The 16,887-nt window shown below is 43.9% G+C and overlaps 1 protein-coding gene across 1 annotated transcript in view; it reads left to right on the top strand.

Annotated features, from left to right (window-relative positions):
• PTPN11 (protein tyrosine phosphatase non-receptor type 11) overlaps positions 1-16,887 on the top strand; it is a 114,772-nt gene that overhangs the window by 57,341 nt on the left and 40,544 nt on the right. The window contains exons 10-11 of the mRNA XM_069754784.1: positions 1,337-1,468; positions 3,223-3,377. Of these exons, the coding sequence (XP_069610885.1) occupies positions 1,337-1,468; positions 3,223-3,377 (287 nt within the window). The remainder of the gene's footprint in view (positions 1-1,336; positions 1,469-3,222; positions 3,378-16,887) is intronic.

Below are 16,887 nucleotides of genomic sequence, written 5' to 3'. Positions count from 1 at the left end.
TTTTTATACTGATAACAAGTTTAAAAAGGTGCCATTACTACAGGTAATGAGTGGAGGAAAGAGGAGACTCTTACAGAAGAAGTTACAGGTCTGTGAGAGCCAGAAATCTTGATTGTTTGTTTCTGACCAAATACTTATTTTCCACCATAATATGCAAATAAAATGTTAAAAAAACAGACAATGTGATTTTCTGGATTTTTTTTTTCTCAGTTTGTCTCCCATAGTTGAGGTCTACCTATGATGTAAATTACAGACGCCTCTCATCTTTTTAAGTGGTGGAACTTGCACTATTGCTGACTGACTAAATACTTTTTTGCCCCACTGTAGATGGACTTAAAGTCTTCCTTCAACCTTAATAACTATGATACCATAGTGACGTGTCACTGGCAGTGCTGATCTGGGTGTGCTAGGATCCTGCAGCTCTGCTGTGCCAGGCAGGCACATGATGACCTTGTGATTGCTAGGTCCAGTAGAAGTATCAGCACTGCCCATGCTGCTTTTTAATACAAACTTCTCATTGAACGCTGTGTAGATGACAAAACAGAAAATAGCAGTGACTTCTAGGGTTCCAACTTTTTTCTAGATTGCAAGACCTTTACTTCTGCACCGTAAATTTACAACACTGATCAATTAAAGCCCATTACCAAGCTTGGTTGCTTGAAGTTAAAGGTGAAAACAAGTTACCTATCCTAAGGAGGGGTGATAACTATTGATAATTGGCGTCCGACCACTGGGACCTGCATCAATGGGCAGAACAGAGAACCTTTATATCCATTATAATGGAAGTGTGTGTACTTGACTTCTGCTCATTTAGTTTCCGATGGAGTAGCCCAGCGCTGCACTCGGCTGTATCCACAATGCCCTCAGCGAATGTTTGGATCAGCATCAGGTGTCGCTCCTTCTAATATCATTTTGTAACTAGGATAAAGGTTCCCTGATCTGCTGAGCGGTGCAGGGGCCCGTGGGTGGGCATCCCCCGATCAGCAATTATCACCTTTCCTGTGGATAGCTCTCTTGTTTTCACTGGACAATTGACTTTTGAAGCTGCAGCTTCATTCCAAGAAACGGTCTTGTTCTGAACAATTGACTCTTGAATACATTTTCAGGATAAGTGATGATTTAGACACAGTAGTAACGTACTTGGATTTATAACGTGGTTCGCTAGGTGATAACATGGATAGATTCTCCATTTTGAGCTAAAAAGGTAAATGCGAGAACGCATATGTATTTGGAGACTGATGTTAACCTAGCCTCAGCTGAATCATCTGCTTTGATATGTTTTTTCTTTTCATCTTTGTGTTTATGACGATATTAATGCTACATTATATGTTTTCAGAGTAAATGTGTAAAGTATTGGCCCGAAGAGCATGCGCTAAAGGAGTATGGCGTCATGCGGGTGAGAAACGTTAAGGAAACACCAGCTCATGACTACATATTAAGAGAGCTTAAACTTTCCAAAGTAGGACAAGTAAGTATTTTTCTTAGTTTTATTCTTTTTAGCTATATTTTAACGTCATTCATTCATACATACATATTATAGGGGTTCACTTTCTCAGGTAGACACTAGAATTCACACAGGCGCCGATTCCTGTGTCAAAAGAGTGAGGTTTTTTCAACTCCATAAACTTGCACAGCTCTTTACAGGACCACTCCATCGTGGGGGGTTTTTCTCCCAGCGCTGGAGTGGTGATTTAAATGTAAGCCTTCGGTCATATTCTTGCCCTTTGGCGTCTTCTCTTTTTTTTGGTGCCGCTCCGGTCCGCGGTGCCAACTTGTAAGCGCAGCTTCTGACTGCTCGGAAGTCAGAAGTTACGTCACAAGAACGCACTGCAAGTCTGAGAGCCAGAATAAGGCTCTCATGGACTTGTATTGACAAGTGACATCTGGCTAGCTCCATGAAACACTGAAGCAGCAGGCGGGTCACTTTTCGTCGTAGACAGAACAGAGGGGCTGCGAAAACTGAATAACTAGTACGGCGCATGTCGCTTCTCTTCCTTTAATGTGGGCTTTGGCATGTAACCCTGACCTAGTAACGCATGTATGATCCTGGCTTGGTAACAAAAATCAGTCCTTTTTTTTCAATGCTGGTAAAGCAATCACAGTGTCTCACCCAGCCGGCAATTCAGGTCCTGCTTTAGGCTCAGTGAGCTCACCTTCACTGGTCACTCACCAGCTCCAACACCTCACACTGCTCAGCTCCCCTAGCTGACCGCCACAAGTGAACACATGGCCTGGTGTTGGTCATAGCTAGCCTTGTGCCTCTGAGGCTACTTTCACACTGGTGTTTTTTTTAATTCGTCGCAATGCGTCGTTTAGGGGAAAAAACGCATCCTGCAAAGTTGTTTGCAGGATGCGTTTTTTCCCCATAGAGTAACATTACCGACGCATTGCGACGTATTGACACACGTCTTGTGACGGTTGCGCCGTGTTGTGGCGGACCGCCGCGAGCAAAAAACGTTAAATGTAACGTTTTTTGCAGCCAACAGACCGCTTGCGCAGTCGGAACTCTGCCCCCACCTTACAATGGGGCAGCGGATGCGCCGGAGAAATGCATCCACTGCACCCGTTGTGCGGCACAACAAACGCTAGCGTCGGAATCTTGGCCCGACGCAATGCGACGGGCCGAATCCGACGCTAGTGTGAAAGTAGCCTAATCTCAACCTCGAGCGCATGGTTTTAACTCTATCCTACCTGACTTTCCTACAATACATACATTTAATTTTTTTTTTTTTTTGTTAACTCTGATGGTGCATAAAAACAGATCTTGGTTGTACTTTCCAGCCCATTTGCCATGGCGGCACCCCTAAAAGATGTCTTTCAATGAGTTTCTACCTATGTTTTGTCTCCAGGAAACCTCTAAACCGTTTCCACTGTAGCCTGTTTGGAATTATCAGTAAAGGGATTAAACAAGAAAAATTGCTCCTGATTTCAATTTGTATATTGGAATTCAAACAAGACATTGTTTATCGCAGCGTTTCGTTCATTTTACTCTTTCATTTGGTGAATTCTTGCAACCCTCCCATCAGACACTGGTGTGTTGTAAACTCACAGATTCAAAAGTACCAAAAGCGGGTGGAGGTGATTTTCATCCATGTGCTGTAGCCAAAGACCCATACTGTGCTGTATCTGCTGTTTTATCGTAATGCTTTGCCAGGAGCTTTAGTCTCTGTGTATTGTAGTAGTCCTAGTCTTAACATGATATTCTTGCTTTGTGTCTACCAGGGTAATACTGAGAGAACTGTATGGCAATACCATTTCAAAACCTGGCCAGATCATGGAGTGCCTACAGATCCTGGGGGTGTCTTGGACTTTTTAGAAGAAGTTCATCACAAGCAGGATAGTATATCTGAACCTGGGCCTGCAGTTGTCCATTGCAGGTAATTTGCATCTACACCAATATTTCTTATATTAATCAAAACAAAATCCCCATAAAAAGCGGAAGCTAACAAATTACCTTATCCTAGGTGAGAAATGGAGGAAAATTGCTGCAGAATTAAATTATACAGGGCTTGCTTTACCATGGGGAAGCATGATCTGATCAGGCGCTATAGGAAATTTTAAGTGATGAAATTGAACCTGTTTTACATATGGAAGTAGTGGTATGGCTCATTAGGCACTTGTCATCCACCTAAAAATTATACCTTTTTCTTAGGGATCTGATATGCTAATCATGCGAAATCTATCATAGAAGTAATATGCAAATCAGTGGAAGTGCACTAGAGGCGTGTCAGTGCAGATGAACTCCCATTTTCAAGTGTATTGACACGCCCCCTGTACACTCCCTGCTTGATTTGCATATGACTTCCAGAATAGGTTTCTCATGAATAGCAAATCTGATCCTCCCCAAAATGGTACCATTGGACGGCGAGCACCTATTTCCAGAGACATGCCGATAGGGAATTTAGATTGTGAGCCCCATCATGGATAGCGATGATAATGTGTGCAAACTGTAAAAGCGCTGCAGTATATGTTAGTGCTATATAAAAATAAAGATTATTTAGTCAATATTACTACTTCCAAATGTGAAAACATGCTAACAGGTTCCCTTTTAAGGTTGCAGAATTTTTATTTTAGAGTTATTTTAATAGAAATATTTGTAAAGGTTTGCGCAGCCTTAAAGGGAATGTGCAAATTCATAGTTAACGGTCTCAGCTTGTTTGGCTTTAAAATATTCAAATGTATGTTCCTTTTACATCTTGTGACCACTATGGCCAATCACTTGGCTCTGCAATCCTGTTCTGTCTACCTCCCCATGAACGCCAAGCCAAGTGATAAACTGTGGCAGCCACGTGCTGTAGACTTGATGTCATCGCTGCAGCCTTCTCTTCAAAAAGCGGCAGGGCCCTAAGGCGTCCTGGGGGACTCTTGTTATTAACAGGCCTCTGGTAATTCCCTAGTAAGACAAAATGTATCTTAAATCATTTTATAGTTGATAAGGTAGAAAAACGACACAGGTCCTTTAAGACTAATCTTTAATCCAACAAAATTCTAATTACCCCATATTAGTGGAACAGTTCCTTCCTCTTGCAGTTCTATTGCTGACTGACAGTCACCTGATATCAACCCAATTGAGCATGCATTTCACTTGTTAAAGACGAAACTTCAGACAGAAAGGCCCACAAACAAACAGCAACTGAAAACCACAGCAGTGAAGGCCTGGCCGAGCATCAAAAAGGAGGAAACACAGCGTCTGGTGATGTCCATGAGTTCAAGACTTCAGGCAGTCATTGCCAACAAAGGGTTTTCAGCCAAGTACTAAAAATGAACATTTTATTTAAAATTATTTAATCTGTCCAATTACTTTTGGTCCCTTTAAAAACAGGGAAACTCCTAAACCCTTCATCCAATTTTAATGTGGATACCCTCAAATGAAAGGTGAAAGTCTGAACTTCAACTGCATCTGAATTGTTTTGTTTAAAATTCATTGTGGTAATGTCTATAACCAAAATTAGAAAAATGTTGTCTCCGTCCAAATATATATATGGACTTAACTGTACTTTACATAATTATTGTTATTTATTTTTAATAGCGCCATTGATTCCATGGTTCTGTACATGGGAGATGGTTGCATACAAATATACATTACAGTGAACAAATTAACAATGACCAACTAGTAGAGAAGGGAGAGGGCCCTGTTCTTTGTGGGCTTACAGTCTACCAGATAATGCGAAAGGAGACATTAGACTGAGGGTTTGCGGCAACTCAGGTGTTGGTGAGATGACACTGGGGTCCGTGCAGGCTGGGAGCTTTCTTGAAGAGATGCGTTTTCAAGTTCAGTCTGAAAGTTTCAAAACTGGTGGATAATCTGACTTGTTGAGGCACAGAAATCCAGAGCATGGCGGATGCTCTGGAGAAGTCCTGGAGGCGACTGGGTTAGGAATGTATATCTGTGGATGAGAGAGGAAGATCTTGATAGAACCGGAGATTACATGTTGGAAGGCAACAGGAGATTAGTTTGGAGATATATAGGGGGACAGATTATGGACTGCTTTGTAAGTCAGTGTTAATAGTTTGAAAATGATATGTTGAGGAACTGGGAACCAATGAAGAGATTTGCAGAGGGGAGAAGTGGAGGAATTGTGAGATGAGAGATGGATTAGTCATGCAGCAGAGTTAAGGATGGACTGGAGAGGTGCGAGAGTGTTAGCAGGGAGGCCACAGAGGAGGATATTGCAGTAGTCAAGGCGGAAGATGATGAGGGCATGCACTAACATTTTAGTAGAATAATGGTTGAGGAAAGGACGGATTCGGGAATTTTTTTGGAGTTGCAGGTGGCAAGGACTTGGATGTGCGGTTTGAAGGATAGGGCAGAGTCAAGAGTTACCCCTAGGCAGTAGACTTGCGGTACAGGGAAAACCATGATATAATTTATTGTGATAGATAGATCAGTTAGGGGAGTTAGGTGAGATGGAGGAAAGATGAGTTCAGTTTTGTCCACACTGAGCTTTAGAAAGCCTGATGAGAAGAAAGAGGATATGGCCGATAGTCATTCAGGGATTTTAGAAAGCAGAGAAGTGACGTTTGGGCCAGAGAGGTAGATCTGAGTATCATTTGCATATAGCTGGCACTGGAAGCCATTAGACTTTGAGCTGTCCCAGGCCAAAGGTATTAATAGAAAACAACAAGAGTCCCAGAACAGAGCCTTGAGGGACACCAACAAAAAGCGGGCGGGATGGGGAGATAGTGTGGGAGTGGTAGACGCTAAATTTGCAGTTGGAGAGCTCTGAGAATATCTAGGAGAGGGCAAGGTCTTTGATGCCAAGGGAAGAGAGGATTTGTGGTAGAAGGAAGAAGTCGACTGTGTCGAATGCTGAGGACCAGTCTAGGATGACTAGTATAAAGAATTGTCTGTTAGCTTTGGGGGGTAAGTAAGTCCTTAGTAATTTTGATCAGGGCAGTTTTGGTGGACTGTTGGGGATGGAAACTGGATTTTAGGTTGTCAAAGAGTGAGTTAGATGAGTGATGGGAGGCAAGTTGTGCATTGATGTGCTGAGGAGTTTTGAGGCGAGTGGGAGCAGCGATATGGGGTTGTCGGGGTCGTCACGACAATACCCTTCATCCACCAGTCATTCCAAATCAGATTTAAAGCATGTTGGTACCGGATAAGAATGAGTCAGACACAATGCTGGTTCAAACTCATAGCATGCTCGTGTGTCCACACGTAGTGGGAACGTCACAGCAACTACTGAACTTTATTTCCTAAAACACAATATTACATGGTCCATTGGGGGAAGGTGTGCAGAGGGCGGGGATAGGCAGGGGTTAAGCAATGTATCTAGTATTCTGTCCTTCTGATTGGCTCTGACATCATCTGATGAATCTTTCTTTGTCCACATCTTGTTAAGTTTCGAATTCCAGAGAAATGTTACTTGTCCTTCTGGAATGTGCAACTTGTTCCTTCAGCCTGAAAGTAGGGCAAAGGTGAATACTGGCAGCCATCTTAAATACAGTTAAATTTGCATGTGGCAAGCAAAGGGAAAAACTTATTGTTTCACAGCATAAGAGTATATAAAAGTACAAAAGTGTATAAAGACGTATATTTTTACCTTGACAATCCCCCCTAAACACTAAGTTTTTCCCTAAAAAGAAAGTTCCTTTGAGACTGTCCATGTGATGGGGAAAGGGGAGGTGGATTTCTTCATCCAGACACCTCAGAAGTTCTCCCCTTGTGAGAGGCCTCCAGGCAGCTGAACCCTTCACTAGCTTCACATGGAGTTCTCCTACTGTCCCTAAACTAGATCTCTTAGCACCTGAGAGTAAGGGGTATTGTCTATCTTCTTGAGGGGGACATACTTAGGGATTTCCCCCGGATCAGTGCCATTGTACTCTAGTGGGTCTACTTCTTGGTTGAGGAAGGTGCCAGTCGGAGTTGCCTCAGCAATAACCTTTTTATACAGGGGAATAACACAACAGAGGATTATCGATCCAACTACAAGAAGGGCAATCAGTACCAGACAAGCTTGTTGGAGGAATCCTTTGAGCCCACCCAACCAACCGGAAAAGAAAGATGTGTCTACTCCTGCATTAGTTTTTAATTCTGCTGCTAACCCATTTATCTTCTTAAGGGCTATCATGGTCTTTCCATTTACCCCAGAGTTCTGAGGGATATAGGTACAACACTCCTCTCCCACCATCCCACAGACTCCTCCTTTCTCAGCTAAGATCATATCAAGGGCTAGTCGGTTTTGGAGGGTCATTCTAGTGTTAGGGCCCAATTCCTCAACCATACCTTGGAAGGTATCACAGATAGAATTGACAAACCTTTGTTCACTGTAATATATGTAATTGATCCCATCAACATTTTTATTAATCTGCACCTGTGGGATTATGGAAGCAAAGCCAGCATAAATCTGATTCTGGGCCTTAAATTGGTCAGGCACCCCCCTTGGCACTCCAATGCCATCGACATATACCAATGGATTTTCTTCATAACTCATGTAGAGCTGATCGAGACTTCTCCTCTTTCTGGTATATTCATCAGGTGTCTCCGGATCCCAAAGTGAAATCTTAAACTGCACAGCTGGTTTAACAAGGGTACATTGACCTGTCCAGGCATTAGGCAACCTAGGACGGAGTTTACCATCTCCACATAACCAATAAATGTCGTACATGTACTGTGTATGTTTAGTTAGGAAATCAGTATCCAGGGAACTGTTCTCTTTGCAGAACCCTGCCTCGAAGACCCCTACTGGTGTACCTGTAGTGTCATGGGAATTATAGCAGGTATAATTATCAGCTAATACGGTTATCCCCCCTGGGACCTTTAGTTTGGGTTCTTCATGAATTAGTGGGACATAATCTGAGCAATCAGTGGACTTTAGACCCTTCAACAGATTCATAACACAGGCAGTAGTATTGTCATCAGGAAAAGACAATGCATGTGTGTATAGATGTGTATCCGCTGCAGCACAAGCAATACATCCTACAGAGATATTCTGGACTCTTACATTGTATCTTACCCATTCTAACCATAAATTTGTCCTTGGGGCTGTTTGTGTTTCTATGGAGAAAACTTCTTGCCAACTAAGACCTGGAATGGGGATTACTTCGTTAACTATATTTTGCAAATGTTCACCTGGGCCTGTTTTAGCTGTACTGGTAACGGGGGCCTTGGTTGGTCTGAAGCTAATATCCTGGAGCTGTATATGGCCTAAATTCCCATAGTATCCGATACTATTAAACACATTATGAAAATATCTTCCCAGTACAATTGTTATCTCTGGTAACACATATATAATACTGGATAATTCCCTCTACCAACCGCTGAGTCTCGGGGCACTTGACTACATCGCAGAAATCAAATCACCAGATATTTACCGGGGCCGTTAGGTTTACCCAGAGAATAGTGGCACCGGGATTCTTATTTACAATAGGGGCCGGGGAGGTAGGGGCGAGGATGACCCCTGGCCCCAGGACCAAAAACAACAACAACATTTTCCTTCGATCATCACTATGAGTAAGCGCTGGTCCGGTCTCTTTTGCAGTGTGAAGCGTGGATTCAGGTGCTCTTTCCTTCAAGTTTTACTGACATAGCTTTTCACGACCATAAAACCACCAGGCATCAAATTGTGACCAATATCGGTTTCTGCTGAACCTGGAAGGGAAAAAGAAACTAAAACATGGGTGTTAGCAACATTTTTTACTAAGCTGAATAACATATTGAACAGCACGGTCAGTTTCTTCTGACAACTACTGAGACTGAAAATTTGCAACTGAGAACCTAGCACCAAACAATATCTCATATGGGGACAGGCCATATTTTGCAATAGGGGTAGTACGAATGTGTAAGAGCCCTGGCCATGGAGCCGTAGTCTCCTGCATCATTTTTGGTCAATTGTCCCTTCAGTGTGCCGTTCAGCCTCTTAACTTTCCCACTGGATTGTGGAGAGTATGGAGGGCTACAGTGGATCCAAGCATTGTCAGAACCTCCTGATACACATGAGAAGAAAAGGCCGGGCCTTGGTCACTTTCAGCAACTTCTGGAACACCATATCTGCATATAACTTCCATCACCAGTTTCTTTGCTGTGATCTTTGCAGTCACGTTGGTAACGGGGAATGCTTCTGGCCAACTGGAGAACATGTCGACAACCACCAGACAATATTCATACCTTCCAGACTTCGGCAACGTGATGTGGTCCACCTGGAGCCTTTGGAAAGGATAGTCGGGCTTAGCAAGATGCTTCGGGGGTACACGTTGAAGTTGACCGGGTTAGCAGGTCTGACAGATACCTCGATATGTGGGCCCATGCGCCCACATGGCAATAGCAGGGTACATCCGCTTAGGGAGACACACAAGTTGGTCCTTTTTCCAGCGACCATGTCCATACGTGCTCCATCAGCTTTCCACTGCTTCACTTCTTCCTTTGGAGACATTCTCTGCATCGTCATTAAGCGGTCTTGCGGGGTCCGGCAGAAAACCTCAGTCTGGCATAGATCATCAGGTTCCTGTAGAGTCAGTGTTTCTTGTAACTGTTTACGCTGAGGGCGTGTGGTCACCATAGCTGGTATGGTCAGTTCAACGAGTAGGAGAGCAGCGTCTTTTGCTTGCATATCCGCACAGGCGTTACCAACAGTCTGTGGCCTGTTCCATAGTACCATGCTCCTTAACTTTGATAATGGCCACCTGGGTAGGTAATTCGATTGAGTCCATGAGGGCTTTAACAGCTTCAACATTCTTCACTGAGTCCCGGCGGTAGTAACAAATCCTCGATTGGTTCATAGGCTCCGAAATCATGAACAATACCAAATGCTTACAGTGAGTCTGTGTATTTATTAGCCCGCCTGTCCTTGGCCAAAGTACATGCAGTAGACAGAGCCTGACGTTCTGCTTCTTGTGCTGACAGGGTGGGAGGGAGTGAGTGCAGCTCCGTGCACTACAGTGTCTTCCGTAGTAACAGCGTATCATGTGTGAAATCTGCCAAAATCATCAGCATATCTTGAACAGTCTTTCAGGGCCTTGTAGAGAGGTTGCATTATGCGGGATGCGTCCGGTATCCACTGACAACAATAAGTACATAGTCCAAGGAAACGCTGGAGCTCAGTCACATCTTTTGGGAATGGAAGGGAGCTGACGGCTATTTTTTTTCTTTCTTCTGTGAGGTGTCTGGCACCCTGAGGGAGACAGTGACCCAAAAATATCACTTGACCAAGGCAGAACCGAAGTTTCAAGGCCGAAGCCCGACAGTTCAGATCTGCCAGATACTTGCGAAAACTAACAGTGGCAACAATGGCTTCCTGCTCTGTCTGTGCACACAACAAAAAACAAAAAAAAAATTACCCACATACTGAAGTAACGTGACATAGGCATATTCTAACTGACAGGGTTAACAACGCTATCCCCCCCCTTTTTTTTTTTTTTTTTTTTTTTAATAACACATCTCATTATACTCATCTACATAGGGGTTATATAACATAAATACCATCTGACCATCATCTTGGCTCACCAACTCTCTAGGTCTGCTCAGGTGCACTTATACGTCCATCATATTGTCTTTGTCTGTAAATTGGGAAAGGTTTGTTCTCAGGGTCAGCCAATTATTTTAGCGTAGCTAGCTAGTCAGAGGGCTTCCAGGGATAATACTCCTGTATCTGTCTTACACTACCTGGTGTGGTTGGTTCTCTGGTGGTGGGGGTGACTAGATGACCGGTTGGGGGTGACATGACATGCTGGTCTACAGCTCCTTCCCAAAAGGATTACTGTCAGCCTACTCCCAAAGTTAATGTCCCCACTACCCACTATCCTGTGTCAGCTTCTTATATCACTACATCACTACATGTGATCTTATCTGGACAGGAATCCGTGTAATTCACTTAGGTTGAGTTGCAGCACAGATTATACAAGCATTTCTCCAGTCTGGGTTTGTCTGACCGCAATATTTACAAATCCATCTGTCCTATCTTGGTCTGAGAATTAACATGGCGAGGGAGATTTCCAGACACAGGGTTAAAATGAATATTGGAGCTTGAGAGTTGATTTGTGTAAGGGAGGGGGGGCTGGAGCTGAAGTCTTCTGCTTCTTGGGCCACTGATAAAGAAGCGAGCTGCGAGTTGTGTCCTTGAAGCTGCGAGGGGAGGGGGACTAGAGAGCGAGTGAGGATCGCTGCAGCTGCTGATACAGACTGGGTTAAGTTCTTCTGGAAACTTTGGCCCCCCTTTCTCTGGCCGGCAGCACAAAGAGGAGAAGTCAAAAAAAAAAAAAAACAATTCGCGCAGGGGTTCACCCCTCCCATTGGGTGTCTCGGAAAACCACACAGAGTGACGAAATACAGCAGTTCTCAGACTCAATTAATTTCTACAAAACCTTCACACAATTCCTATGCCAGAACACCTCAGAAAAACTAATAATTGAGGTATTTTATAGCCAAACACGGGCTCTGCATCCTCTCATCCTCCCTCTCCATCAACCTCTTTCCATCCCTCATTCTTTATCCTCGCGCAACTCGCAGATGAGCTTGCACTTGTTCTAACAGTCCTTCATCTTTCAACATTCTTGACTGCCTTCTTGCCCTCCCGTGACTCTACTATTGTCTTGACTTCCACAGCATCCTCATCTAACTTGTGGGGCACGGACTTCTTCTGCCATAAGAGACGCAACATGACTCACAGAATACTATGCCCTGCTGCAGCCCAGGATCACTGACAGCGGTAACAACACAGGTTTCCCTTCAAAAAACAACACGGAGCCTCGCGCTCGACGTGTTATGAATAAAGAGCCTCGCGCTCGATATCCTGTCCCTAACCCCTGAACACCCGTGATTAACAGTCTACCCTGTCACGATATTCTAACCAGTCGGGAGGCGGTCTCCTAGTGAGAGCCCTCCACAGAAAAACAGGTGGTCCCCTCTCGGGACGTCTTAATTACCTAGTTAGTACAATATCACAGAGGCTGCGTCTCCTATCCCTTTCTCAAAGCCGCCCCCAATCCACAAACTTCCTCAATCTTTCACTCTATCACTCCTAGGCAACAGTCACGGGTAGGGTGGTTGAATGGAGTACAATGACCAGTGGAGGAGGTGTGGTGTACACGAGGACGCGCAGAGTGCGACGTCTCTCAGTTGCTGGTTCGAAGCGTGGCACGGGATCGCGCTCGGTCTCACCACTCGACCGGTCACTCCCCAGACCCAAGGAGACCACAGACTAACCAATAACGGCTGAAACACTAGCAAGTGTGACACATACATAGTATGTGATCTCCACTTACCGTGTTTGGAGGGTGATCAGTCCTCGAGGTCAGCCACTACGGGTGTCGTCCACGGACGTCCAGGTATGGGTCCAGGGGGTCTCGGATCGCGGGCCACGCCCCACGTTGGTTGCGCCAAATTGTCGGGGTCGTCACGACAATACCCTTCATCCACCAGTCATTCCAAATCAGATTTAAAGCATGTTGGTACCGGATAAGAATGAGTCAGACACAATGCTGGTTCAAACTCATAGCATGCTCGTGTGTCCACACGTAGTGGGAACGTCACAGCAACTACTGAACTTTATTTCCTAAAACACAATATTACATGGTCCATTGGGGGAAGGTGTGCAGAGGGCGGGGATAGGCAGGGGTTAAGCAATGTATCTAGTATTCTGTCCTTCTGATTGGCTCTGACATCATCTGATGAATCTTTCTTTGTCCACATCTTGTTAAGTTTCGAATTCCAGAGAAATGTTACTTGTCCTTCTGGAATGTGCAACTTGTTCCTTCAGCCTGAAAGTAGGGCAAAGGTGAATACTGGCAGCCATCTTAAATACAGTTAAATTTGCATGTGGCAAGCAAAGGGAAAAACTTATTGTTTCACAGCATAAGAGTATATAAAAGTACAAAAGTGTATAAAGACGTATATTTTTACCTTGACAGGGTGATAGCTGAACGTAGAGGTTGGATCGAGGGATGGCTTTTTTTTATTATAGGTGTGATCGTGGCACGTTTGAAAACAGAAGGGAAGGTACCAGAAGTTAGTGATATGTTGAAGAGATGGGTTAGGGCTGCGATAAGTGTGGTTGTGAGGTTGGGGAAGAGGTGGGATAGGATGGGGTGAGGTGCAATTTGGAGAGGAAATGAGTGCATTCTCCTTCAGTGATGGTGGGGAGGAAAGTTATGGGGGAGTAGCAGTGGTCTTTTATACATAGGTGTTGTGGAAAATGGGCAGTAAAGACTTGCCGTGTTTGATCTACCTTTTTTAAATGTGCAGCAAACTCTTACGCAGAGGTGAGGGAGGTCGGAAGTGGCTGTGGAGGGTAGAGGAGGGAATTAAGTACTGAATAACCGTTTGGGGTTGTGGGAAAAAGGAGATACAAGGGTTGTGAAAAAGACCTGTTTAGCAGAGGCGAGGACCGATTTTGAAAGCGGTGAAGTTTTCTTGAGAGTGTGTTTTCACCACTCCGTACCCCTTGACGCTTGTCCAAGCTTTGTAGTGAGGATTTTGTGCCAAGGTTGTCTATTGATTTGTCGCACTCTGCCTTGCACAAGAGGGGCGACCGATTCAGTAGCTGAAACCAGTGTGCATAATGATTAAGCTGTTAACTTTAGGAGTGGGGGAGTAACAGCTCATGAATATTGAGGACCACAGAGCACACACATCATTGTCTCTGTCTTTACTTTATCCAGGCAAAAATGGAAACTGTCAAGTTTACAACCCCTGGCAAAAATTATGGAATCACCGGCCTTGGAGGATGTTCATTCAGATTTGTAGAAAAAAGGCAGATCACAGACATGGCACAAAACTAGTCATTTCAAATGGCAACTTTCTGGCTTTAAGAAACACTAAAAGAAATCAAGAACAAAAAATGTGGAAGTCAGTAATGGTTACTTTTTTTAACCAAGCATAGGGAAAAAAATATGGACTCACTCAATTCTGAGGAAACAATTATGGGATCATGAAAAACAAAAAAACACTCCAAAACATCACTAGTATTTTGTTGCACCACCTCTGACTTTTGTAACAACTTGCAGTCTCTGAGGCATGGACTTAATGAGTGTCAAACAGTACTCTTCATCAATCTGGCTCCAACTTTCTCTGACTGCTGTTGCCAGATCAGCTTTGCGGGTTGGAGCCTTGTCATGGACCATTTTCTTCAACTTCCACAAAAGATTTTCAATTGGATTGAGATCCGGACTATTTGCAGGCCATGACATTGACCTTATGTGTCTTTTTTCAAGGAATGTTTGCACAGTTTTTGCCCTATGGCAGGATGCATTATCATCTTGAAAAATGATTTAATCATCCCAAAACATCCTTTCAATTGATGGGATAAGAAAAGTGTCCAAAATATCAACATAAACTTGTGCATTTATTGAAGATGTAATGACAGCCATCTCCCCAGTGCCTTTACCTGACATGCAGTCCCATATCATCAATGACTGTGGAAATTTGCATGTTCTCTTCGGGCAGTCATCTTTATAAATCTCATTGGAACGGCACCAAACAAAAGTTCCAGCATCTTCACCTTGCCCAATGCAGATTCACGATTCATCACTGAATATGACTTTCATCCAGTCATCCACAGTCCACGATTGCTTTTCCTTAGCCCATTGTACCCTTGTTTTTTTTCTGTTTAGGTGTTAAGGATGGCTTTCGTTTAGCTTTTCTGTATGTAAATCCCATTTCCTTTAGGTGGTTTCTTACAGTTCGGTCACAGACGTTGACTCCAGTTTTCACCCATTTGTTCCTTATTTGTTTTGTTGTGCTCCTGTTTTGGAGACATATTGCTTTCTGGTCTTGACGCTTTGATGTCTTCCTTGGTCTCCCAGTATGTTTGCCTTTAACAACCTTCCCACATTTTTTGTATTTGGTCCAGATTTTAGACACAGCTGACTGTGAACAACCAACATCTTTTGCAACATTGCATGATTATTTACCCTCTTTTAAGAGTTTGATAATCCTCTCCTTTGTTGATATCTCTCATGTTTGAGGCATGATTCATGTCAGTCCACTTGGTGAAACCGCTCTCCAAGGTGTGATCACTCCTTTTTAGATGCAGACTAACAAGCAGATCTAATTTGATGCAGGTGTTATTTTTGGGTATCAAAATTTACAGGGTGATTCCATAATTTTTTTCTCAGAATTGAGTGATTCCATAATTTTTTCCCTATGCTTGGTTAAAAAAAGTAACCATTACTGACTACCACATTTTTTGTTCTTGATTTCTTTTAGTGTTTTTTAAAGCCAGAAAGTTGCTATTTGAAATGACTTTAGTTTTGTGCCATGTCTGTGATCTGTTTTTTTTCTACAAAATTAAACAACTGAATGAACATCCTCCAAGGCCAGTGATTCCATAATTTTTCTAGGGGTTGTAGGCAGGCTGCACTGTGGGAATGAAGAGCCTTGGGATTCCAAATAGGTTTTTATTAATACCAATGCTTTTTTGCTCCAGACTGGTGCCTTCTCCAGTTATACTTGGTTTTTAAACCTCGAGAAAGGCGCTGCTCCGGGCCGACAGTTTCTATTTTTGCCATAATACTTTTGGAGGAACCCTTTCCTCCAGCCACCTGCAGCAGTGCCTTTCTTAGGTGTACGTGCTACCATTGCTTAAGTTACCTTCACACTGAGCGACTTAATAACGATATCGCTAGCGATCCGTGACGTTGCAGCGTCCTGGATAGCGATATCGTTGTGTTTGACATGCAGCAGCGATCTGGATCCTGCTGTGACATCGTTGGTCGGAGCAGAAAGGCCAGAACTTTATTTCGTCGCTGGATCTCCCGCAGACATTGCTGAATCGGCGTGTGTGATGCCGATTCAACGATGTCTTCACTGGTAACCAGGGTAAACATCGGGTTACTAAGCGCAGGGCTGTGCTTAGTAACCCGATATTTACCCTGGTTACCAGTGTAAATGTAAAAAAAAAAAAACACTACATACTTACATTCCGGTGTCTGTTGCGTCCCTCGGCGTTCTGCTTCCCTGCACTGTCAGCGCCGGCCGGCCGTAAAGCAGATTACAGCGGTGACGTCACCGCTCTGCTTTACGGCTGGCGCTTAGACAGTGCAGGGAAGCAGAACGCCGGGGGACGCGACAGACACCGGAATGTAAGTATGTAGTGTTTGTTTTTTTTACATTTACACTGGTAACCAGGGTAAACATCGGGTTACTAAGCGCGGCCCTGCGCTTAGTAACCCGATGTTTACCCTTTGTTACCCGAGGACTTCGCATAGTTGGTCGCTGGAGAGCAGTCTGTGTGACAGCTCTCCAGCGACCACACAGCGACGCTGCAGCGATCGGCATCGTTGTCTAGATCGCTGCAGCGTCGCTTAATGTGACTGTACCTTTAGACTTATCCTTTCCCTATTTTGGGTGCGCTTCTGTCTCTCTCCAGAGCTTCTCAATTACGGTACTTTATACTGCTATCACTGCAGCATAAAAATTGTGACAGTTTACCTTTAAATTCTCCTTTCTAT

This window comes from Ranitomeya imitator, chromosome 1 (genome assembly GCF_032444005.1).
Source record: "Ranitomeya imitator isolate aRanImi1 chromosome 1, aRanImi1.pri, whole genome shotgun sequence".
Lineage (NCBI taxonomy): Eukaryota > Metazoa > Chordata > Amphibia > Anura > Dendrobatidae > Ranitomeya > Ranitomeya imitator.
This window is presented reverse-complemented; position numbering and strand designations above follow the sequence as displayed.